General features: G+C 45.4%; 1 protein-coding gene and 2 pseudogenes across 1 annotated transcript; 1 reads left to right on the plus strand and 2 right to left on the minus strand.

The window, feature by feature from the left end:
• Positions 1-376: 376 nt before the first annotated feature.
• Positions 377-1,520, minus strand: LOC147972072 (anthocyanidin 5,3-O-glucosyltransferase-like; annotated as a pseudogene).
• An 18,471-nt stretch (positions 1,521-19,991) lies between these two features.
• Positions 19,992-21,029, plus strand: LOC147972073 (uncharacterized). The gene has a single exon (XM_087522928.1). It carries the CDS (start codon positions 19,992-19,994, stop codon positions 21,027-21,029), a length of 1,038 nt encoding a protein of 345 aa, XP_087379054.1.
• A 3,634-nt stretch (positions 21,030-24,663) lies between these two features.
• Positions 24,664-25,807, minus strand: LOC147972074 (anthocyanidin 5,3-O-glucosyltransferase-like; annotated as a pseudogene).

Raw genomic sequence — 25,807 nt, forward strand, 5'->3', positions numbered from 1 at the left:
ATTCCATATTGCAATAACAAAAATGGTATGTCCCATGGTGGTAGCCTCAAGAATGGGCGGTTACATTTTGATGGTTGTCGCATTAACGGAGTATGCATTTCAACATGTGATGTGGCATTCCACATTGGCGATGCTCATATGTGGGGATTTAGGAATGCATGTGTGGGGAGTGTTTGACAAAAAAAATTACCAAAATTAAGGTTCGCGTCCCACAGAACTATCACTTTTAAAAAAGTGACTGATAACTGCCAAAAAATTGGAATCCTGTGACTAAAAACCACCACTTTTAAAAAATGACCAGTTTAGAAGATTTAAATATGTTTATGACATGCAGGCCCGTTTGTCATGGCTGACATGACGGGAAAGTCAACTTCGCTTATTTTTTACAGTTAAGTTGACCGTTAGCAGGTAGACCCCACACGTCAGCATCACCTTCTTCCTCCACCATGCCCCTGCCTCTCGTCTTCTCCAAGAAGTCAGCCGGGAGCAGCCGCTCGAGGTCCGGCTCGGGGAACTCCCTCTGTTCCTCCGGCGGGCTCCTCACCGCCCGCAGGAACCGGTGCCCGGAGCTCTCTAGCCCGCGAGTGATCTCCTTCAGCTGCGCCGCCGAGAAGGCGCCCTTGCTGCCGAAACAGAGGAACACAACGCTCTTCTCCGGCTGCGCGTCGAGCCACGCGAGGCACTCGTGCCGCTTCTCGCCGCCTGCGCCCGCGTCGCCGCCGTTCACCAATGGCCCGATGCAGTAGACCCTCGGCGTCGGTCGGTCGGGCACGCAGACGCCGTCGGCGAGCGCTTTCAGGGCCGTGGGCTCCAGCCAGTCGAAGCTGTTGACCAGCACGCCCCTCCCCTCCGCGATGCGCTTGAACTGGTGCAGCCAGACCTTGGTGAGGTCGCTCTCCTTGTCCTGCACCGTGACCAGCATGTCCACCGCGTGGATCGGCGGCACGCCGGGGCAACGCACGAGCGCGTCGCGCATGTCCCTGAAGGACGGCAGGCCGGGGGTAGAGGTACGGCAAGTTGAGGAAGACGGCGAGGTCGCTGGCGGCGGAGGCGAAGAAGAAGTAGGCGGGGAGGGCGAGCTCGGTGGCGACGTCGAGCGCGTCGACGCAGAACATGTCGAGCAGGAGCGCGTCGGCGGGGGCCGGCAGCGTGCGCAGGAAGGCCCGGAGCGCGGGGTTGGCGAGGCGGAGCGTGTCATGGGCGCGCCTGACCGGGTGCGCGGCGGGGTCCGGGCTGGGAGGGACCGGGAGGAGGCGGAAGGCGATGGAAGGGTTAGCCGCGGCGAGTCGGGCCACGGCGGCGGCCTAGGCGGCGTCGCCGTCCGGTGGGTCGACGACGGCGAGGACGGTGTTGTGGCCATGGCGGAGTAGGTGCTTGGCCAACTCCACCCATGCTGCCTGGTACGCCGTAGTGCGTGTAGAAGATCGGTGCGCATAAGGTGGCGGTGAGAAGAGCAAGATGGCGGACCCGAGACGGCCGGGGCACGCCGCCATCCGGCTTGCCGGCGGCGTCCACGGCATCCTGCTGGATCTCTGCTGCGAAGGTGGTGATAGACTTCATCGGCGATTCGGCATCCCGGACTACCGCCGGTGTGCTGCTCTACTGCTGGTAAGGTGTTTGTTGAAATGTCAAAGAGAGAGGAGGAAGAAGGTGATGCTGATGTGTGGGGTCCACCTGTCGTAATGGTCAGCTTGACGGTAAAATATAAACGGAGTTGACTTTCCCGTCACGTCTGCCCTGACACACGGGCCCCGTATGTCATAAACACATTTAAGTCTTCTAAACTGGCCATTTTTTAAAATGGTAGTTTTTAGTCACGAGTTTCTAATTTTTTGGTAGTTATTAGTCACTTTTTTAAAAGTGGTAGTTTTGTGGGACGTGAACCTCAATTGTGATAGTTTTTTGTGAAACACTTCATGTGTGGCCGTGTAGGGCATCACCTACAGAAGGGACAGGGGGTTGCTGGAGATGCATTTTTCTTGAACAGGCCTTGTTTCTCGAAAGATGTCAGTCAGCTCTCTAAACTGGATTACCCCCTGTTTTTCCTGCCACTGGATTGCCGAGAAGGCAGTGAGCAGACGACACTTCTCGAGTCTATTTATGCTATGATGAAACAGAACAGGCATAGTTTGAAGGTACCTTATCATGGAGACTTTGGTTCTCCTCAGTTCAGTGACATGCGTGTAATTGAGAATGGAAACATGAAGGAAACAGATGCACAGAATTCAGAAAGTAGGCATTGTGATTTGTGAATCACCTTTGGTGCTTGACAGAAGCAAAAAGATGCGGGGGAACACTAAAAATGCTGCAGCAAACATCAGTGTCCAACACCATCCCTATCCACAACCGATAAATACACCACAAGCAAAACCAAGATCAAAAGTATGGAATCACTTTACGAAGATGGATAGAGCGCGGGCGATTTGTATCCACTGCAGAAAGGACTATGCAACTGACCCAAAACAACATGGGACTTCTCGCCTATCGAGACATTTGTAAGCATGACCATGAAAGCCTCATCATCAGGAAGTGGGAACTAACCCTCCCATTTCCATCCAACTGTTGGGCGCTGGTGTAGCTGTATGCATAGGATTGCATCTAAAGACTGGAATACCTATCAGAATCCGGGTTATGTATTTTCTTAGAAAATATGGTAAGAAAGGAGCGCTCGATATATGTTTCTTATAAACTAAGCTCTACGTGGTGTTTGTATTATTGTGTTCTTCTTGTTTTGCCAATATTACTCTGTCTCCTCGGTTAGTCGCAGCTATATACAGTTTCAAATTGCATTAGAAGGCACCCATATTTATTGGTCGTGGGGTGTTGAGTGTCTTTTGGTCGACTCATCGCTCAAAGAACCCTTCAAATGGTTTGAAAATGGGGGTATATCCCGTAAAAACGTATTTGTATCTTTTTTCAGGTAAAAGCTATATAACTAGCCTTTTCTTTTTTGAGGGAAAGCTATATAACTAGCCGGGAGATTAATTCATAGTGGCCACCTCATCCAGATCCAGGCATCGGCCCAGCCACTGACGACATGCTGGGCCAAATACGTCAACTATGTAGCCGCTTCCTCCTCCTTCATAAAAAAGTCAGGGTTTCTGCCTCCCGCCGGCGCCGCCGCAAATCCGCCTCCTCTTGAGGTGAAAAATGCTTCGGTGAGGTTTGTGCCAAATTTCACCTTATTTGAGCATCTGAGTAGCCCTTAGCAAAAAATACAAATTTTGGTATGCGAAACAGTTTACTGTTCTTGTACTGTTCGGACCCTTTGTTTTTGCTGAGAACTACTCAGATGTCTGAATGAGCTGAAAATTAGCACGGACCTCACACACTAAAACATCTCCTATGGAAAAAAAATCTTGTGAATTCAAAAAATGGAACAAGAAAAAGGAAATAAAAAACCAGGAAAAAGGAGAATGTAAACAAAAGAATCGGAAAATGTTCTCAAACTCGAAAAAGGAATCATGAATTTAGAAAATTGTGATTTGATTTTCTAAATGTTCAAAAATTTTAGAAAATGAAAATCGGACAATATTCGTGCATTTTAAAAGTTTTCAGGAAATCAAAATAATGTTCCTAAATTTTAAAAACTAGAAGAAAGTCGAATAAATCGAGAAACGTAATTGGCCAGGGAAGGTTATAGAACCTTTACAAAACAAGCCCAAAACAGACTCAAGAATGGGCGCTCACATTTTGATGGTTTTCGCAGTCACGGAGTATGCATTTCAACATGTCATGTGGCATTCCACATTGCCGATGCTCATATGTGGGGATTTAGGAATGCATATGTGGGGCATCGATCATCTACAGAAGGGACATGGGGTTGCTGGAGATGCATTTCTCTCGAACATGCCTTGTTTCTCGAAAGATGTCAGTCAGCTCTCTAAACTGGATTACCCCCTGTTTTTGCTGCCACTGGATTGCTGAGAAGACAGTGAGCAGAAGGCACTTCTCGAGTCTATTTATTCTATGATGAAACAGAACAGGCACAATTTGAAGGCACCTTATCATGGAGACTTTGGTTCTCCTCAGTTCAGTGACATGCCTGTAATTGGGAATGGAAACCTGAAGGAAACATATGCCCAGAATCCAGAAAGTAGGCATTATGATTTGTGAATCACCTTTGGTGCTTGACAGAAGCAAAAGGATGCGGGGGAACACTGAAAATGCTGCAACAAGCATCACTGTCCAACACCATCCATATCCACAACCTATAAATACACCACAAGCAAAACCAAGATCAAAAGTATGGAATCACTTCACGAAGATGGATAGAGCGCGAGCGATTTGTATCCACTGCAAAAAGGACTATGCAGCTGACCCAAAACAACATGGGACTTCTCGCCTGTGGAGACATCTATAAGCATGACCATGGAATTGACCTCAAAGCCTCATCATCAGGAAGTGGGAACTAACCCTCCCATTTTCATCCAACTGTTGGGCGCTGGTGTAGCTGTATGCATAGGACTGCATCTAAAGACTGGAATACCTATCAGAATCCGGGTTATGTATTTTGTTAGAAAATATGGTAAGAAAGGAGCGCTCGATATATATTTCTTATAAACTAAGCTCTACGTGGTGTTTGTATTATTGTGTTCTTCTTGTTTTGTCAATATTACTCTGTCTCCTCGGTTAGTCGCAGCTATATTCAGTTTCAAATTGCATTAGGAGGCACCCATATGTATTGGTCGTGGGGTGTTGAGTGTCTTTTGGTTGACTCATCGCTCAGAGAACCCTTCAAATAGTTTGAAAATGGGGGTATATCCCGTAAAAACGTATTTGTATCTTTTTTTCGGGTAAAAGCTATATAAGTAGCCTTTTCTTTTTTGAGGGAAAGCTATATAACTAGCCGGGAGATTACATTCATAGTGGCCACCTCATCCAGATCCAGGCATCGGCCCAGCCACTGACGACATGCCGGGCCAAATACGTCAACTACGTAGCCGCTTCCTCCTCCTTCACAAAAAAGTCAGGGTTTCTGCCTCCCGCCGACGCCGCCGCAGATCCGCCTCCTCTTGAGGTGAAAAATGCTTCGGTGAGGTTTGTGCCAAATTTGACCTTATTTGAGCATCTGAGTAGCTCTTATAAAAAAATACAAATTTTGGTATGCGAAACAGTTTACTGTTCTTGTACTGTTCGGACCCTTTGTTTTTGCTGAGAGCTACTCAGATGTCCGAATGAGCTGAAAATTAGCACGGACCTCACACACTAAAACATCTCCTATGAAAAAATAAACTCTTGTGAATTCAAAAAATGGAACAAGAAAAAGGAAATAAAAAAACCAGGTAAAAAGAGAATGAAAACAAAAAAACGAAAGATGTTCTCAAACTCCAAAAAGGAATCATGAATTTGGAAAATTGTGATTTGATTTTTTAAATATTTGCAAATTTTAGAAAATGTTAAAAAATTTGGACAATATTCGTGCATTTTAAAAGTTTTCAGGAAATCAAAATAATGTTCCTAAAATTTAAAAACTAGAAGAAAGTTGAATAAATCGAGAAACGAAATTGGCCAGGGAAGGTTATAGAACCTTTACAAAACAAGTGCAAAACAGACTTATAGAATAACTGTGTTGCGCGGGTTAGGGGAATACATGGTTATCCAGGGACGTGGAGTAACTGGTCACGAGCACAGATGTGCTCGATATCCCGTGCGTTCGCTGCTGTGTGGGGATCTGGGTTGATTCTTTATACGGTGGGCTAAGAATTGCTGGTAAATGGGCACTGTGTGGGAATACGTATGTGGCAGACCTGGGAAGTGGGCCAGTTCAGGACGGCCGTCAACTGGTGACGGGCTGAGCCGTGGCCCAGTTTCACCTATGTCCTTCTGATCCGTGGCTCCGATAAATCTCTTTCGTTCAGAGGGCGGCAGTCTCGAACGGAATGCAGTTCTAGTATCTTCTTCCTCAACTCGGCTGCCATTTTTGGTAACTGACGAAGGAGAGATATAGTGACGGAGAACAGGTGGCCGACGCGCAAAATGGAGTTCCTCGTGCAACCAATCATGAGGTATGTCAGTCAGATGCATTTTTTGTCCACCGTAGCGTGCGATTTGAAGAGTGGAGCTCAGGCGGCTGAGGTTTTCTATGCTTTCTCCGCCACAGATCCACTCTGATTGAGGAGGTCGGAAGATTCGCCGGCGGATGGTACTAGGCGAACGTTTGTGCGGGTGGCACCGCAGGAGGCCACGGGTGTGAGCGGCGAAGAGCAGATCTACCGGGTGTGGAGCGGCGGCAATCGACGAGGAAGATGGATCCCTAGGATCTTGGTCGGAATAAGAGGTGAGGGGAACTGGATTTAAATCGATCAGTGCTATGAGGAATTTCAGTAACCTATTTTCAAGATGTGTATGGCCGTGCAGTGTTGTTGACTGAATTGTTTGCGGCAGTAGATAGCCAATGCACCTTGTCGATTTAAGATTAGTAGACACAGCACTGCAATTATAATATAGCTGGGGAGGCCGTACTAAACTCTAGAACTGAGCAGTGGAGCCATTTTTATAGATTTTGAGAGCACATTAAGTATACTATGTACATAACAAAACTCTGTAGATCCATGACAGTAGTCGACAGGCAGTTAATTAAACATTCATTTAAAATGGTGCAAAATGTGGAATCTGCAGTTGGAAATGGAAATGCTGTAGATGCTATTTAGTTTGTCCTATGTTTTGTCCTGCTGCATATAAGACGAATGAAATGAGTGTAGAAGGTCGATGTAAAAATATAGCATAAATGAGAAACAATGCAAAGTGGTTTCAAATGGATGATTGACGGCACCGAGTTGTATGGTTCTATGTGGTCATGAAAATAGGCCTAGAGCATATGGAGAGTCTGCAAAACTTGAAAACGCTAGATAAAAACTACGTGCAGCTGATTCCATAAGATTTTTGGGAATGCATAGGTCCTGACACGAGTAATCTCGAGTGCAGGGTGAGGATCGGTGCTACTGCCCCCGGAAGGACGCCTTGAGGCATCGAAATTGTCCACCGGGAAGATGAACCTGCAGGCACTTGGTTGGGCTAAGAGGTGCATCCTCATTAATCTCTGTGTGTAGTTTTCAATTTTTCGCTGGCATGGAGCAGGTTTGCATGAATAGGTTTGGGCATCTGGTAATTTTCTTAGGCTGAGTTCTGGTGGGCATGATGGTGTATAATGGATTATCAGATGTAGATCCCCTAGTAAACTTGTGTGGATGAAGCATTAAATTTTTGAGAGAGAAGTTAACCATGATCCTGGACACCTGTAGTGAATAGGGCATTGGTATTTTGCAAGACAGTTGGGAATGTTTCGGCATTTAATTATCGACACAAAAAATAGAGAAGTATAATGTTGAACCTGATGCAATTCTCTGTTGATCTTCGGAAATGAGCAAGTGCTACCTGTAATGAAGTTTATTAGTAATTTGATGGCTGAAGATAGACCAGTCTCCTGCAAGTTTTAATATATGTAGCTAGAATTCCGGGTACATGGCCTGTGGAATTATAGTGTGATATAATTAGCAATGGATTGTCAGATGTAAATCCGTAGTCTAAACTGGTATGAATGCAGCGTTTAATTTTTGAGAGAAAAGTTAACCATGATCATGGACACGTGTAGTGAATAGTGCATTCGTATTTTGCAGGCATATCTATCTCCTCTGTGGTAGATGGCGAATCCAGGGTGTTCTAGTCTCTAATTTGTTGACTCATCTCTTTTTTTGTGGCCATGGTTGTGTGCAAGTTTCTGTTTGTTGAGGAGGTGGATGAGAGCGCGGCTCCAATGGATCCGGTTGTCATGGTTTCGCTCCCGGGCGCCGTCCAGGCGACAGCAACATGCAAGGGGGCTGGTAGTTCGCCAGCGCTGGCCATGAGTGTGGACGCATAGATCTGCGAGGAGGGAAGGGGCGGGAAGGATAGATGCGAGTCGTCACTGCAGGTATCGGAAATGTCCATTGGTAAGATGACACCGCTGCTACCTGGATGGGCTAAGATGTCAGTCAGCTCGAATCCCTTTTGCGGTTTTCCATTTACTGCACTTTGAAAATTGATATAGTTGCGAAGTTTACAATTGCAAGCAGAGTGTGACAGTGGATTAGATGGGGGTCGCATCAAAATGATGTAGGATTAGAAAAATTGTTAGGCCTCTCAATGGTTATAATGTGCATTATGGGCATGAATCAACTGGTACAGTCAGCCCATTTTGGGTGTGGTTTTCATGGGGTTCCAGGTACAAGACATTGAAAATAGAAACATTCTATTGTTGGTGCTTGTGAGCGGCGGAAAATGCATATGAAAGATCATTATTGTGGGACGGTTTTAGTTCTTTTCGTGTTTCCTGAGATGGGCTAGGTGTAATTGCTGTTCGATGTGGCTGTTTGGTTCGGAAAATGTGGTTAGTTGTTAGATTTAAATTTTAATAGCTGCATTTATGAGGCTGTTGGGTTGGGAAATGTCTGCATCTCTTGGATTTAATCCCTGTTTCATGGGGATGTTGGGTTTGGAAGTGTGGCACAATTCCTAAGGCATGGGCACTGCAATTGCAGGGTGAGGATAGGCACGGCCGCTCGTTGCAGGAAACCATGCTCGTCGTGTGTGACTGCATTTGAGAAAATTGTAAGGGGGTATGCAGAGAACCCTTCTAAGAACGTCATTGTGCCGATTCTGGGCGCAAGCTTTGATTCGCTAGGAGAAGCTTATGATTTCTGCAACCTTTATTCCTGGGAGAGAGGATTTGGAATAAGGTACAAGAAGAGTAGAGTGAATGTCGAGAGGATGAAGGGCATGCAGGAGATCGTGTGCGGGTGCTCGGTATGTGCCGTCGGCAGCCAGCATAAATTCTTTTCTATTCCTTTTTCTTGTGGGGAATTTATGCACACGCTGTGAAATTTTCTTGCAGGGGAAGGCTGGCGTGGAGAACACTAGGTCCTGCTGAAGGAAATATGCCCTAGACGCAATAATAAAGTTATTATTTATTTCCTTATTTCATGATAAATGTTTATTATTCATGCTAGAATTGTATTAACCGGAAACATAATACATGTGTGAATACATAGACAAACAGAGTGTCACTAGTATGCCTCTACTTGATTAGCTCATTAATCAAAGATGGTTATGTTTCCTAACCATAGACAAAGAGTTGTTATTTGATTAACGAGGTCACATCATTAGTTGAATGATCTGATTGACATGACCCATTCCATTAGCTTAGCACCCGATTGTTTAGTATGTTGCTATTGCTTTCTTCATGACTTATACATGTTCCTATGACTATGAGATTATGCAACTCCCGTTTACCGGAGGAACACTTTGGGTGCTACCAAACGTCACAACGTAACTGGGTGATTATAAAGGAGCATTACAGGTGTCTCCAAAGGTAGATGTTGGGTTGGCGTATTTCGAGATTAGGATTTGTCACTCCGATTGTCGGAGAGGTATCTCTGGGCCCTCTCGGTAATGCACATCACATAAGCCTTGCAAGCATTGCAACTAAAGAGTTAGTTGCGAGATGATGTATTACAGAACGAGTAAAGAGACTTGCCGGTAACGAGATTGAACTAGGTATTGGATACCGATGATCGAATCTCGGGCAAGTAACATACCGATGACAAAGGGAACAACGTATGTTGTTATGCGGTCTGACCGATAAAGATCTTCGTAGAATATGTAGGAGCCAATATGGGCATCCAGGTCCCGCTATTGGTTATTGACCGGAGACGTGTCTCGGTCATGTCTACATTGTTCTTGAACCCGTAGGGTCCGCACGCTTAAGGTTACGATGACAGTTATATTATGAGTTTATGCATTTTGATGTACCGAAGGTTGTTCGGAGTCCTGGATGTGATCACGGACATGACGAGGAGTCTCGAAATGGTCGAGACGTAAAGATTGATATATTGGAAGCCTATGTTTGGATATCGGAAGTGTTCCGGGTGAAATCGGGATTTTACCGGATTACCGGGAGGTTACCGGAACCCCCCGGGAGCCATAAGGGCCTTATTGGGCTTTAGTGGAAAAGTGAAAGGGGCTGCCCATGGTGGGCTGCGCGCCTCCCCCCCTCCCCTAGTCCAACTAGGACTAGGAGAGGTGGCCGGCCACCTATCTCTCTCTTTCCCACTTGGGAATCCTATTTGGAATAGGATTGGGGGGGGGAGTCCTACTCCCGGTAGGAGTAGGACTCCTCCTGCGCCTCCATAGGGCTGGCCGCACCCCTCCCCCTTGGCTCCTTTATATACGGAGGCAGGGGGCACCTCTAGACACAAGTTGATCCACGTGATCTATTCCTTAGCCGTGTGCGGTGCCCCCTGCCACCATATACCTCGATAATACTGTAGCGGAGTTTAGGCGAAGCCCTGCTGCTGTAGTACATCAAGATCGTCACCACGCCGTCGTGCTGACGGAACTCTTCCCCGACACTTTGCTGGATCGGAGTCCGGGGATCGTCATCGAGCTGAACGTGTGCTCGAACTCGGAGGTGCCGTAGTTTCGGTGCTTGATCGGTTGGATCGTGAAGACGTACGACTACTTCCTCTACGTCGTGTCATCGCTTCCGCAGTCGGTCTGCGTTGGGTACGTAGAAAACACTCTCCCCTCGTTGATATGCATCACATGATCTTGCGTGTGCGTAGGAAATTTTTTGAAATTACTGCGTTCCCCAACAGTGGCATCCGAGCCTAGGTTATTTATGTTGATGTTATATGCACGAGTAGAACACAAGTGAGTTGTGGGCGATATAAGTCATACTGCCTACCAGCATGTCATACTTTGGTTTGGCGTCATTGTTGGACGAGACGACCCGGACCAACCTTACGCATACGCTTACGCGAGACCGGTTCCCTCGACGTGCTTTGCACATAGATGGCTTGCGGGCGACTGTCTCTCCAACTTTAGTTGAACCGAGTGTGACTACGCCCGGTCCTTGCGAAGGTTAAAACGGAGTCTATTTGACAAACTATCGTTGTGGTTTTGATGCGTAGGTAAGATTGGTTCTTGCTTAAGCCCGTAGCAGCCACGTAAAACTTGCAACAACAAAATAGAGGACGTCTAACTTGTTTTTGCAGGGCATGTTGTGATGTGATATGGTCAAAACGTGATGAGATATAAGTTGTTGTATGAGATGATCATGTTTTGTTGAAGTTATCGGCAAATGGCAAAAGCCTTATGGTTGTCTCTTTATTGCATAAGATGCAAGCGCCAAATAATTGCTTTACTTTATCGCTATGCGATAGCAATAGTTGCAAGAGCAATAGTTGGCGAGACGACCATGTGACGACATATTGATATAGATCAAGATGATGGAGATCATGGTGTCATGCCGGTGACGATGGAAATCATGACGATGCTTTGGAGATGGAGATCAAAGGCACAAGATGATGATGGCCATGTCATGTCACATATTTTGATTGCATGTGATGTTTATCTTTTATACATCTTATTTTTCTTAGTTTGACGGTAGCATTATAAGATGATCTCTCACTAAATTATCAAGAAGTGTTCTCCCTGAGTATGCACCGTTACCAAAGTTCGTCGTGCCCAGACACCACGTGATGATCGGGTGTGATAAGCTCTACGTCCATCTACAACGGGTGCAAGCCAGTTTTTGCACACGCAGAATACTCGGGTTATACTTGACGAGCCTAGCATATGCAGATATGGCCTCGGAACACGGAGACCGAAAGGTCAAGCGTTAATCATATAGTAGATATGATCAACATAATGATGTTCACCATTGAAGACTAATCCATCTCACGTGATGATCGGACATGGTTTAGTTGATTTGGATCACGTAATCACTTAGAAGATTAGAGGGATGTCTATCTAAGTGGGAGTTCTTAAGTAATATGATTAATTGAACTTTAATTTATCATGAACTTAGTCCTGGTAGTATTAGCATATCTATGTTGTAGACCAATAGCTCGCGTTGTTGTTTTCATATGTTTATTTTGATATGTTCCTAGAGAAAATTGTGTTGAAAGATGTTAGTAGCAATGATGCGGATTGGATCCGTGATCTGAGGTTTATCCTCATTGCTGCACAGAAGAATTATGTCCTTGATGCACCGCTAGGTGACGGACCTATTGCAGGAGCAGATACAGACGTTATGAACGTTTGGTTAGCTCAATATGATGACTACTTGATAGTTTAAGTGCACCATGCTTAACGGCTTAGAATCGGGACTTCAAAGACGTTTTGAACGTCATGGACCATATGAGATGTTCCAGGAGTTGAAGTTAATATTTCAAGCAAATACCCGAGTTGAGAGATATGAAGTCTCCAACAAGTTCTATAGCTAAAAGATGGAGGAGAATCGCTCAACTAGTGAGCATGTGCTCAGATTGTCTGGGTACTACAATCGCTTGAATCAAGTGGGAGTTAATCTTCCAGATAAGATAGTGATTGACAGAATTCTCTAGTCACCATCACCAAGTTAGTAGAACTTCGTGATGAACTATAATATGCAAGGGATAACGGAAACAACTCCCAAGCTCTTCGTGATGATGAAATCAATGAAGGTAGAAATCAAGAAAAACATCAAGTGTTGATGGTTGATAAGACCACTAGTTTCAAGAAAAGGGCAAAGGGAAGAAGGGGAACTTCAAGAATAACGGCAAGCAAGTTGCTGCTCAAGTGAAGAAGCCCAAGTCTGGTCCTAAGCCTGAGACTAAGTGCTTCTACTGCAAAGGGACTGGTCATTGGAAGCGGAACCACCCCAAGTGATTGGCGGATAAGAAGGATGGCAAAGTGAACATAAGTATATTTGATATACATGTTATTGATGTGTACTTTACTAGTGTTTATAGCAAACCCTAAGTATTTGATACTAGTTCAGTTGCTAAGATTAGTAACTCGAAACGGGAGTTGCAGAATAAACAGAGACTAGTTAAGGGTGAAGTGACGATGTGTGTTGGAAGTGGTTCCAAGATTGATATGATCATCATCGCACACTCCCTATAATTTCGGGATTAGTGTTGAACCTAAATAAGTGTTATTTGGTGTTTGCGTTGAGCATGAATATGATTTGATCATGTTTATTGTAATACGGTTATTCATTTAAAGTAAAAGAATAAATTGTTGTTCTGTTTACATGAATAAAACTTTATATGGTTACACACCCAATGAAAATAGTTCATTGGATCTCGATCTTAGTGATACACATATTCATAATATTGAAACCAAAAGATGTGAAGTTAATAATGATAGTGCAACTTATTTGTGGCACTGCCGTTTAGGTCATATTGGTGTAAAGCGCATGAAGAAACTCCATGCTGATGGGATTTTGGAATCACTTGATTATGAATCACTTGATGCTTGCGAACCATGCCTTATGGGTAAGATGACTAAAACGCCGTTCTCCGGAACAATGGAGCAAGCAACAGATTTGTTGGAAATCATACATACTGATGTATATGGTCCGATGAATATTAAGGCTTACAACAGGTATCATTATTTTCTGACCTTCACAAGATGATTTGAGCAGATATGGGGATATCTACTTGATGAAACATAAGTCTGAAACATTTGAACAGTTCAAAGAATTTCAGAGTGAAGTGGAAAATCATCGTGACAAGAAAATAAAAGTTTCTACGATATGATCGCAGAGGTAAAATATTTGAGTTACGAGTTTGGTCTTCAGTTAAAACAATGTGAAATAGTTTCACTACTCACGCCACCTGAAACACCACAGCATAATGGTGTGTCCGAACGTCATAACCGTACTTTATTGGATATAGTGCAATCTATGATGTCTCTTACCGATCTACCACTATCATTTTGGGGTTATGCATTAAAGACAGCTACATTCACGTTAAATAGGGCACCATCTAAATCCGTTGAGACGACGCCTTATGAACTGTGGTTTGGCAAGAAACCAAAGTTGTCGTTTCTTTAAAGTTTGAGGTTGCAATGCTTATGTGAAAAAGTTTCAACCTGATAAGCTAAAAACCCAAATCGGAGAAGTGCGTCTTCATAGGATACCCAAAGGAAACAGTTGGGTACACCTTCTATCACAGATCCAAAGGCAAGACATTCGTTGCTGAGAATGGATACTTTCTAAAGAAGGAGATTCTCTCGAAAGAAGTGAGTGGAAGGAAAGTAGAAAACTTGATAAGGTAATTGTACCTTCTCCCTTATTGGAAAGTAGTTCATCACAGAAATCTGTTCCTGTGACTACTACACCAATTAGTGAGGAAGCTAATGATGATGATCATGTAACTTCAGATCAAGTTACTACTAAATCTCGTAGGTAAACCAGAGTGAGATCCGCACCAAAGTGGTACGGTAATCCTATTTTGGAGGTCATGTTACTTGACCATGACGAACCTACGAACTATGAGGAAGCGATGATGAGCCCAGATTCTGATAAATGGTTTGAGGCCATGAAATCTGAGATATGATCCATGTATGAGAACAAAGTATGGACTTTGGTTGACTTGCCCGATGATCGGCAAGCAATTGAGAATAAATGGATCTTCAAGAGGAAGACGGACGCTGATAGTAGTGTTACTATCTACAAAGCTAGAATTGTCGCAAAAAAGGTTTTCGACAAGTTCAAGGTGTTGAATACGATGAGAGTTTCTCACTCGTATCTATGCTTAAGTCTGTCCGAATCATGTTAGCAATTGCCGCATTTTATGAAATCTGGCAAATGGATAAACAAAACTGCATTCCTTAATAGAGTTATTAAAGAAGAGTTGTATATGATACAACCAGAAGGTTTTGTCAATCCTAAAGGTGCTAACAAAATATGCAAGCTCCAGCGATCCATCTATGGACTGGTGCAAGCATCTCGGAGTTGGAATATACGCTTTGATAAGTTGATCAAAGCATATAGTTTTATATAGACTTGCGGTGAAGCCTGTATTTACAAGAAAGTGAGTGGGAGCACTATAGCATTTCTAATAAGTATATGTGAATGACATATTTTTGATCGGAAATAATGTAGAATTATTCTGTAAAGCATAAAGGAGTGTTTGAAAGGAGTTTTTTTTCAAGGAAAGACCTCGGTGAAGCTGCTTACATATTGAGTATCAAGATCTATAGAGATAGATCAAGACACTTGATAAGTTTTTTCAATGAGTACATACCTTGACAAGATTTTGAAGTAGTTCAAAATGAAGCAGTCAAAGAAAGAGTTCTTGCCTGTATTACAAGGTGTGAAGTTGAGTAAGACTCAAAGCCCGACCACGGCAGAAGATAGAAAGAGAATGAAAGTCATTCCCTATGCCTTGGCCATAGGTTCTATAAAGTATGTCATGCTGTGTACCAGATCTATTGTATACCCTACATTGATTTGGCAAGGGAGTACAATAGTGATCTAGGAGTAGATCACTGAACAGCGGTCAGAATTATCCTTAGTGAAATAAGGATATGTTTCTCGATTATGGACGTGACAAAAAGGTTCGTCGTAAAGGGTTACGCCGATGCAAGTTTTGACACTAATCTAGATGACTCTAAGTCTCGGTCTAGATACATATTGAAAGTGGGAGCAATTAGCTAGAGTAGCTCCATGCAGAGCATTGTTGACATAGAAATTTGCAAAATACTTACGGATCTGAATATAACAGACCCGGTGACTAAAATTATCTCACAAGCAAAACATGATCACACCTTAGTACTCCTTGGGTGTTAATCACATAGCGATGTGAACTAGATTACTGAATCTAGTAAACCCTTTGGGTGTTGGTCACATGGCAATGTGAACTATGGGTGTTAATCACATGATGATGTGAACTATCGATGTTAATCACATGGTGATGTGATCTAGATTATTGACTCTAGTGCAAGTGGGAACTGAAGGAAATATGCCCTAGAGGCAATAATAAAGTTATTATTTATTTCCTTATTTCATGATAAATGTTTATTATTCATGCTAGAATTGTATTAACCGGAAACATAATACATGTGTGAATACATAGACAAACAGAGTGTCACTAGTATGCCTCTACTTGACTAGCTCGTTAATCAAAGATGGTTATGTTTCCTAACCATAGACAAAGAGTTGTTATTTGATTAACGAGGTCACATCATTAGTTGAATGATCTGATTGACATGACCCATTCCATTAGCTTAGCACCCGATCGTTTAGTATGTTGCTATTGCTTTCTTCATGACTTATACATGTTCCTATGACTATGAGATTATGCAACTCCCGTTTACCGGAGGAACACTTTGGGTGCTACCAAACGTCACAACGTAACTGGGTGATTATAAAGGAGCATTACAGGTGTCTCCAAAGGTAGATGTTGGGTTGGCGTATTTCGAGATTAGGATTTGTCACTCCGATTGTCGGAGAGGTATCTCTGGGCCCTCTCGGTAATGCACATCACATAAGCCTTGCAAGCATTGCAACTAAAGAGTTAGTTGCGAGATGATGTATTACAGAACGAGTAAAGAGACTTGCCGGTAACGAGATTGAACTAGGTATTGGATACCGACGATCGAATCTCGGGCAAGTAACATACCGATGACAAAGGGAACAACGTATGTTGTTATGCGGTCTGACCGATAAAGATCTTCGTAGAATATGTAGGAGCCAATATGGGCATCCAGGTCCCGCTATTGGTTATTGACCGGAGACGTGTCTCGGTCATGTCTACATTGTTCTCGAACCCGTAGGGTCCGCACGCTTAAGGTTACGATGATAGTTATATTATGAGTTTATGCATTTTGATGTACCGAAGGTTGTTCGGAGTCCTGGATGTGATCACGGACATGACGAGGAGTCTCGAAATGGTCGAGACGTAAAGATTGATATATTGGAAGCCTATGTTTGGATATCGGAAGTGTTCCGGGTGAAATCGGGATTTTACCGGATTACCGGGAGGTTACCGGAACCCCCCGGGAGCCATAAGGGCCTTATTGGGATTTAGTGGAAAAGTGAAAGGGGCTGCCCATGGTGGGCTGCGCGCCTCCCCCCCTCCCCTAGGCCAACTAGGACTAGGAGAGGTGGCCGGCCACCTATCTCTCTCTTTCCCACTTGGGAATCCTATTTGGAATAGGATTGGGGGGGGGAGTCCTACTCCCGGTAGGAGTAGGACTCCTCCTGCGCCTCCATAGGGCTGGCCGCACCCCTCCCCCTTGGCTCCTTTATATACGGAGGCAGGGGGCACCTCTAGACACAAGTTGATCCACGTGATCTATTCCTTAGCCGTGTGCGGTGCCCCCTGCCACCATATACCTCGATAATACTGTAGCGGAGTTTAGGCGAAGCCCTGCTGCTGTAGTACATCAAGATCGTCACCACGCCGTCGTGCTAACGGAACTCTTCCCCGACACTTTGCTGGATCGGAGTCCGGGGATCGTCATCGAGCTGAACGTGTGCTCGAACTCGGAGGTGCCGTAGTTTCGGTGCTTGATTGGTTGGATCGTGAAGGCGTACGACTACTTCCTCTACGTCGTGTCATCGCTTCCGCAGTCGGTCTGCGTTGGGTACGTAGACAACACTCTCCCCCTCGTTGCTATGCATCACATGATCTTGCGTGTGCGCAGGAAATTTTTTGAAATTACTACGTTCCCCAACACCTGCCGGTGTGAGTGTCATGCGCTGATCAGATTACTCAGATCAGAGGACAATGAGTGGTACATCGTTCAGCACAGGAGAAGCACATCCACTCTCTCTAGCCAAATTTTGGCAGAAGATTCATTGGCCATCCCACAAACACATTGATGTGTACAGTCGTGAGTTGTGACTTGATCAAGCAGGTGAGGCAGAACAATGTCAACCTTGCAAAAAATGTACAACATTGTTGGGAGTTTTTTCGGGTCAATGAAGAATGTGCCGTTTACGAAGAGGTCTCTGAAAAATCTATGTGGAAAGATTAGCTAGGAGCAGGCGAATGACGATGTGAGGAAGACAATGGAAGTGTTTGCTGAATTGGGGGCAAAGGATCCACACTTTACATACCATGTGCAGGCAGACAAAGAGGGTCGGATAAAGAACTTGATGTGAGCGAATGGCAGCAGCAGGCTGAAGTACAGTTTCTTTGGTGATATAGTGATGTTTGATACAATGTACCGGACTAACCTTTACGACATGCCCTTAAGACTTTTTGTTGGGGTTAACAACAATTTTCAGAGTATTATACTGGCTGGTGTACTGGTATGCGACGAGACTGAGGAAAGTTTTGAGTGTGTCTTTTCAGATTTTCTACAGATGATGAGAGGCGTGGCGCCGAAGACAATACTCATTGGTAATATGGCTTGTTTGATGATGTAAGATGATAACCTTATGATTCTTTGAGGATGAACTGATTAACTTGCTTATGTCATGATTGCAGACAAGAATCGGACGATGAATTGCATAAAAGAACAACATGTTTGGACATGGGTGATGTCCAGGGAGCAACCTCGGAAGTCTGCGAGGTGTAAGAATTGTGGGGTTGAGGGCCATAGGAGAAACACCTGCACTAAGGCAATGGAGATGAGGTTAGCAAATGTGGGATGCTGGAGTGTAGTGCTAGGCCCGACGGGCTGTTTTTTGTTAGTTGTAAACCTGTTATGTTGTGTTGTGGATTATTTTAGATTTTGTGTTGCACTCGTTGGCAGGCTGAACTGCAGTTAAAAAATCTAGCATTATTTCAGTAATTAAATGCCCATGGTGCGAATGATGGCTGTTGTTGTAGTTAGCTGCTTCATCTTACTGATTCTTGCAATTTGTATGTTGAATCCTTGGGGTGATCTTGCTTATTTTTGCAGTATGGCTTGTTCTGTTGAATGATCTGGTCATTCAGATCTGGGATGGCGGCGCTGTGAAAGAATCTTGCTTTTTTTAAAGGTAATAATGAAAACATCTTGCTGTGTGGAGGGGGTGGAGAAAAATAAAGGGGCAAACGACGCCCGTCATTACGTCTGAGCTGTGGCCCAGAACGGTGTCCCGCGTCTGAGCCTTCCCGTGTTAGACGGCAACCGTCCCATTGATTGCGATAGTTGGTGGGCCATGGCCCGAAATTTGTGCACATATACTAACTGGAATACCCTGACACATACAGTGGACTGGTGTGGATCTAGATGCCAACGGGCGATTCAGATAACGGGCGCATCTGTGATCGAGCTCAGAATAGCACTTCCGGTTATCCAGCCACTATGTCTATATATAACCGGTGCTGATTTTAATAGGGCGCCTAAAAGGCGGTGTATTTGGCCGGCCCAGTACTCAAGCATTATTTTGACTGTTTTGCATTGGCTTCTTCGGGAGGGCTTTTTACCAGTTTTTTTTTCTTTTTATTATTATCTTTTGTTCTTGGTTTTCTTCTGTCTTCACATTGTTCATTTGTTTCATTAGGTTTACATCGTTTTTCTTCTTTTTTTTTCAATACATTACTACCTTTCTCACACACAATGTACATTCTTCATGTACATCAAGATTTTTTATACATCTTTATAATTTTAAAAATAGACAATTAACATTTTAAAAATAATTTTTTTCGTGTCTAAAAGTTTTGTATACACCAAGAACATTTTTTGTACACATTTAGCAACTTTCCAATACATGATTAAGATTTTTTGAAAACATTTGATTTCTACTTTTGTCATGCACATTATACATTCTTGTATACGTATGAACAATTATTTTTGTACATGTTTACCATTTTATAAATACCTTTTTCATATACATTGTACATTTTTCGTGTACAGAAGGAACAATTAGGTCCTAATGAAAACGTCCGTAAGTAATATAATTTTCGGCGACGAGAGAGTATCTCAGAGTACTCGCGCGGTTCCGCATCCTGAAAGGTGTCGGGAGAAAATGAAGCCATGGTCGTGATGAATCAAGCTAAGCTTGAGATGCAAGCAACCAAATCCAAAGCTTGTACTGAACTGACTCGGACTGCATTCCGATTTCTTCCCGGATCACAAATGAACACGGCTTCGATCACATCACGGATCACTTCACTAGTTAAAAGGCCTTCGATCCCATCTACAGCGCCCATCCAATCTTCCCCATCGTCTCCTCTCCTCCACCGCGCGCTTCCAATCGCCTCTTCCGGCCCTTACCACAGCGACCGCCGTCCGCTGTTCCCATGGAGGTTGCCCACCGGAACCGGGAGCCCTTCTGCGTCATGTCCGGCCGGAAGCGCCCGCTGGAGACCCTTCGCCAGCGGTTCCAAGCAGAGCTCGTCGCGGCCCGTCGCCTCCTCGCCGAGGCGGCCGCCGTGCTTCCAGCCTCGGCCCCGTCAGCTCCCCGCGTGCGCGTCAAGGACAGTCGTCCAGCCGAGGAGCCGCCAGCCAAGAAGAGGAAGGCGTCCCATGCCGTTCCCGTGAGGAAGATGACGTCCAAGGAGCGGAGCCAACTCTACGCGGACCTCACCAAGCTAGCCAAGCTCTCTGAATCTCATGTGCTCCCTGCTCATATCCTGGAGCTGTTGAAGAAGCAGAGCCGCCGCGGCATCTGCGACGATTACATCGAGATCGAGATGAACGCCGTCCAAGACGAGGCCCTTGTGGAGATGCAGAAGCAGCTTGACAAGTTCGTTCGAGAGAGGGCGAATCCGTCCACGCATCAGCACAAGAACATGATGGCCGAGGAGGAGGACGAAGACGTTGACATCGTCGGCGGCGTCTCCCCTTTGCCGATCAGGCCGACACCAGTGCAGCTTGTAGACATCTGCAGCGAGGCCTCACCTCTGAAGAATCTTGGCGAAGATGCAACCATCAGCGGCAGCAACGGTTTGGTTTCTGGTTCTTCTCACCAGAGCATCGACAGTCCAGCTCCGGCAGAGCTCGCTGCCAACACTAGGCCTCCAACACGCGACCTCATCGCCCGTGCCAGCGAGATTCTGGAAAGGCGGCGAAAGGAGGCGACGTCCCGGGCGAGGGAGAAGGCCCGTCAGCAAGTGCTCGAGATGGAGAGGACGGCAATGTTCAACGAGAGCCTAGACGAGGACGTGAAGGTGCTCGGCATCGATCAGTACAACACGGCGAGGTCGAACAACTTGTTGCGACAGATGGGACTCTTCCCGAAGGACAAGGCTGACGACGACGACGACCTGAAGCAGCAGCAGCAGCCGCAGCGTCAAAGCTTCCAAGAAGATTTAGAGGAAGGGGAGATTCGGCTGTGATCGTCGTGGCTAGCAAACAAAGCTTGTAGTTCTCTTCTGCTGCTGAACGTAGTAATTCTGATGATGATAGCTGAGACTTAATGCTGTTCTTGAGGCCTCAGAGTAGGCGTGTAAGCATGATTGATTGAGAAAGTTGTGTCTCTGTTTAGTCATGACCTCTTATCTAGACCATATTTGGAAGTACACGATCGATTATACAGAGTATCAGCTAAATTACTTTGTGGTGCTGCATTGTGTAAACTAGATGACACCCCGCGCATTGCTGCGGGATCTCTTGGTAGTCATTAAAAGTAGCATTGCAACTAAATAGAAGCACAAATCAGCACTAAAAATTCCAAGGTCTACAATTTAATAGCAAAGAGAATAGGTTCTTCACTGGTAATAGACAGAGTCTTAATGGATGCACGGCCAGAGTATAGATATCAATTTTCGATCTTATTGTATTAACAATTCTTGAGGGTCAACATGATTTGATATATCTAAATTGCACTACAATAGTGCATCAGAGGATTGACGTATGGAACGGTGCCTCGATAGTCGATACTGATGAAGACTTATTCCTTTTCCCTCTAAATTATGGGGGTTGACTTTCAACTGAAATGGGTTAAGAAGAACTTGTCTTCTTTCGAAACTTCTCACAGTACAAATTCAAGCAAACAATGGACTTGATCTGAATCAATCAGCAAAGCATGGGCCAATGAATACAAGTTGAGTCACTTATTTTGGGAAGGAGGGAGTAGTAGACTGGGATTAAATATGGTGACAAACATAGCATCTATGGAGATCAAAAGATTATTCAGGTGAGTGACGGTACAATTCTGAAGATATTTGGCAAAAGCTAAAAGGGAAGCACATCTTTGAATGCTAGCCTATGACCACTATTGTCGATTAAGTAGAATTGTTCTTTTTTCAAGGGAAAACTACGACACTTTTGGAATAGAAATTACTCGATGATACACTGGTTGGAAACATAACTAAGACAAACACATGTTAAATGTTGTACTTTCCACAAAATGATGAAGAAACCTCTCTGATTGGAAAATACCAGTTCTTGTCGAATCTCTCACTTGGTATATCGTAAAGCACAACCTGCAAAGGCATATCTAAAATCACTTAGGGATGCTCAATACTGTTATTACCAAATATTTCATGGGCATACAGCTACACGGGTCATGATACAATGATATACATATTGTAAATATAAGAAAGACATCAATCCAGATAGCTCAATTGAACTTATCTATATTTTTTAATGTGGAGAACATACCTCAGACTTTCATCAACACTATCTGCAGTTGATACTTGTGTACAAACAATTACATGTGCCATAAACATTCAAATGGTTGAACAATTACGAAAATAATATTTTGCCCAAGCCACATCCCACGTACAACCAGCCATTAGATAAGGAATATGAGGAGAACAAACATGTTAATTTAATTTGGCTAGATCTGTAACAATGCCTTGCCTGCAAACAACACGGAGAGAAGTACATGTCCACCGAAGTCAAGTTATCCTGGCTGGATCTGTAACATTGGCTTGCCTGCAAACAACATGGAGAGAAGTACAATTCCACCAAAGTGTTGTCATCCAAATAGCAGATCAAGATGAGCGATGGTACTGGCTCATGTATCACAAAAACCATTATCATTCACTGTGCAGGCTTGGGAAGATTAAAATTCGAAATTGTACTCAATTAAGTTTGGATGGGAAAGACTGACCTCTTCCTCCTGATAAATATAAACAACTTCAAGGCAAACAACTGAATCTGGTACATGAGAATCTAACACTAATCTCTTTTTTGTTGACATGCACATGACAAAGGAAAATGGAAACTGCATACTTTTGGGGATTTGAGGATGGGATAACCATAGCCAACTTAGGACTTTGGGGTCAATCTCCTCATGTACAGTGTGCTGCTTGCTGAAGGGAGGGGATGAGACCTATTGAAACATCCACACGGCGCAGCCCAATAGACGTGCTGATGCATTGACAGTATATGGAATCCTAAATACTCGGTCGCCGCATCTGTATTCGAGAAGGAAGCCCACCTGAAATAGGTGCTGCGGGAGATGAGGAGACGGTGAAGACGGTAGGTGACGCCCATGGCCTTGACAACGACATTGGAGAAGCCGCCGGAGCCGAATCCCTTTGCCTGGACGTTGTCGCAGAGCGCCGAGAGGTTGCAGTCCATGGAGCGGAGCTCCGCCGCTGCGAACACCAGCTCGTACGGCCGCGGCGCCTCTGCCGGCCCGGGCAGGCCGCCGCCCCCTCCGCCATCACGGGCGGCAGCGGGTGCGACTGCTGCGTTTTTTGTTTTGACATTACGGCCGGGAGGTGGAAACGAAGGGTATGCCGTGGGCGTGGGGACAGACAGTTGGGCTTCTTTCTTATGTTTGCGTTTGGAGACCATTGGGCTTCGGTATGCACTTTAAGTCTGGAAAAGGGAGCAACGAAGCGGCATATAAAAATGTCAATAAAAATTGGTTAAAATGGAAAATAATCGCTAATGTGGCAGTTTGCTGAGGTGGATAGGCTGCATGTCTAGAGAAATAGCATAGTGGGGATGAACTATTTAGGTATTATAGATGGCTAAATGCTCATCATAAGTTGGCCCATCTCCAAGAAAGATTAACAGTGATGTCCATTTCGAGAAAGTTTAACAGAGATGTGCTCTCTGAAATCACCGTTGCCTTTTGCCTCAGTTACCTGTGTTTGATCCACATCAAAGTCATATGTTGCTGCTCTTGAACTTATAATTATCGCAAATAAGATGAATTGGGAGTGAGACTGATCTGATGTGTACATGACTTGAGGCTAGGTTCTTCACGCAAATGTTCGGTGAGAGTACAATTTTTTTTGACAACGGGTCAGAATAACAATTTAATTGCTTGGCAATCTACAATGTAGTTTATCTCCCTCTTGTAAATTGCATATTTGATAAACTGGTTTTGAGGTTCAATGTGAATAAGCTTGGATCAAACCATTTATGCTATGGAAGTGTTAGTGTGGGCTATTTTTGGTTTTACATCAAGAAAATAGTGTAGGAAGTGTACTAGTGTTCCAAAGTTTTCAGAAGGAATATTTTATTACCTTAAAAAACATCAAGCTGGCGTATTGTTATTCTAATTAATAACTGTTGTTGTCCTTTCACCTTTCAAGATACTAAATCACGGCCGTCAATCTGCTCTGGTTGATATATTGCAAATTCTCACAATTATTTGTGAAGGACACAAGCTGCCATTGGCTCAAACCTGGATTCCATATTGCAATAACAAAAATGGTATGTCCCATGGTGGTAGCCTCAAGAATGGGCGGTTACATTTTGATGGTTGTCGCATTAACGGAGTATGCATTTCAACATGTGATGTGGCATTCCACATTGGCGATGCTCATATGTGGGGATTTAGGAATGCATGTGTGGGGAGTGTTTGACAAAAAAAATTACCAAAATTAAGGTTCGCGTCCCACAGAACTATCACTTTTAAAAAAGTGACTGATAACTGCCAAAAAATTGGAATCCTGTGACTAAAAACCACCACTTTTAAAAAATGACCAGTTTAGAAGATTTAAATATGTTTATGACATGCCGGCCCGTTTGTCATGGCTGACATGACGGGAAAGTCAACTTCGCTTATTTTTTACAATTAAGTTGACCGTTAGCAGGTAGACCCCACACGTCAGCATCACCTTCTTCCTCCACCATGCCCCTGCCTCTCGTCTTCTCCAAGAAGTCAGCCGGGAGCAGCCGCTCGAGGTCCGGCTCGGGGAACTCCCTCTGTTCCTCCGGCGGGCTCCTCACCGCCCGCAGGAACCGGTGCCCGGAGCTCTCTAGCCCGCGAGTGATCTCCTTCAGCTGCGCCGCCGAGAAGGCGCCCTTGCTGCCGAAACAGAGGAACACAACGCTCTTCTCCGGCTGCGCGTCGAGCCACGCGAGGCACTCGTGCCGCTTCTCGCCGCCTGCGCCCGCGTCGCCGCCGTTCACCAATGGCCCGATGCAGTAGACCCTCGGCGTCGGTCGGTCGGGCACGCAGACGCTGTCGGCGAGCGCTTTCAGGGCCGTGGGCTCCAGCCAGTCGAAGCTGTTGACCAGCACGCCCCTCCCCTCCGCGATGCGCTTGAACTGGTGCAGCCAGACCTTGGTGAGGTCGCTCTCCTTGTCCTGCACCGTGACCAGCATGTCCACCGCGTGGATCGGCGTCACGCCGGGGCAACGCACGAGCGCGTCGCGCATGTTCCTGAAGGACGGCAGGCCGGGGGTAGAGGTACGGCAAGTTGAGGAAGACGGCGAGGTCGCTGGCGGCGGAGGCGAAGAAGAAGTAGGCGGGGAGGGCGAGCTCGGTGGCGACGTCGAGCGCGTCGACGCAGAACATGTCGAGCAGGAGCGCGTCGGCGGGGGCCGGCAGCGTGCGCAGGAAGGCCCGGAGCGCGGGGTTGGCGAGGCGGAGCGTGTCATGGGCGCGCCTGACCGGGTGCGCGGCGGGGTCCGGGCTGGGAGGGACCGGGAGGAGGCGGAAGGCGATGGAAGGGTTAGCCGCGGCGAGTCGGGCCACGGCAGCGGCCTAGGCGGCGTCGCCGTCCGGTGGGTCGACGACGGCGAGGACGGTGTTGTGGCCATGGCGGAGTAGGTGCTTGGCCAACTCCACCCATGCTGCCTGGTACGCCGTAGTGCGTGTAGAAGATCGGTGCGCATAAGGTGGCGGTGAGAAGAGCAAGATGGCGGACCCGAGACGGCCGGGGCACGCCGCCATCCGGCTTGCCGGCGGCGTCCACGGCAT

The sequence above is a fragment of the Triticum urartu genome, chromosome 5A (genome assembly GCF_056163025.1).
Source record: "Triticum urartu cultivar PI428250 chromosome 5A, HENAU_Tu73, whole genome shotgun sequence".
In the NCBI taxonomy this organism is placed as follows: Eukaryota; Viridiplantae; Streptophyta; class Magnoliopsida; order Poales; family Poaceae; genus Triticum; species Triticum urartu.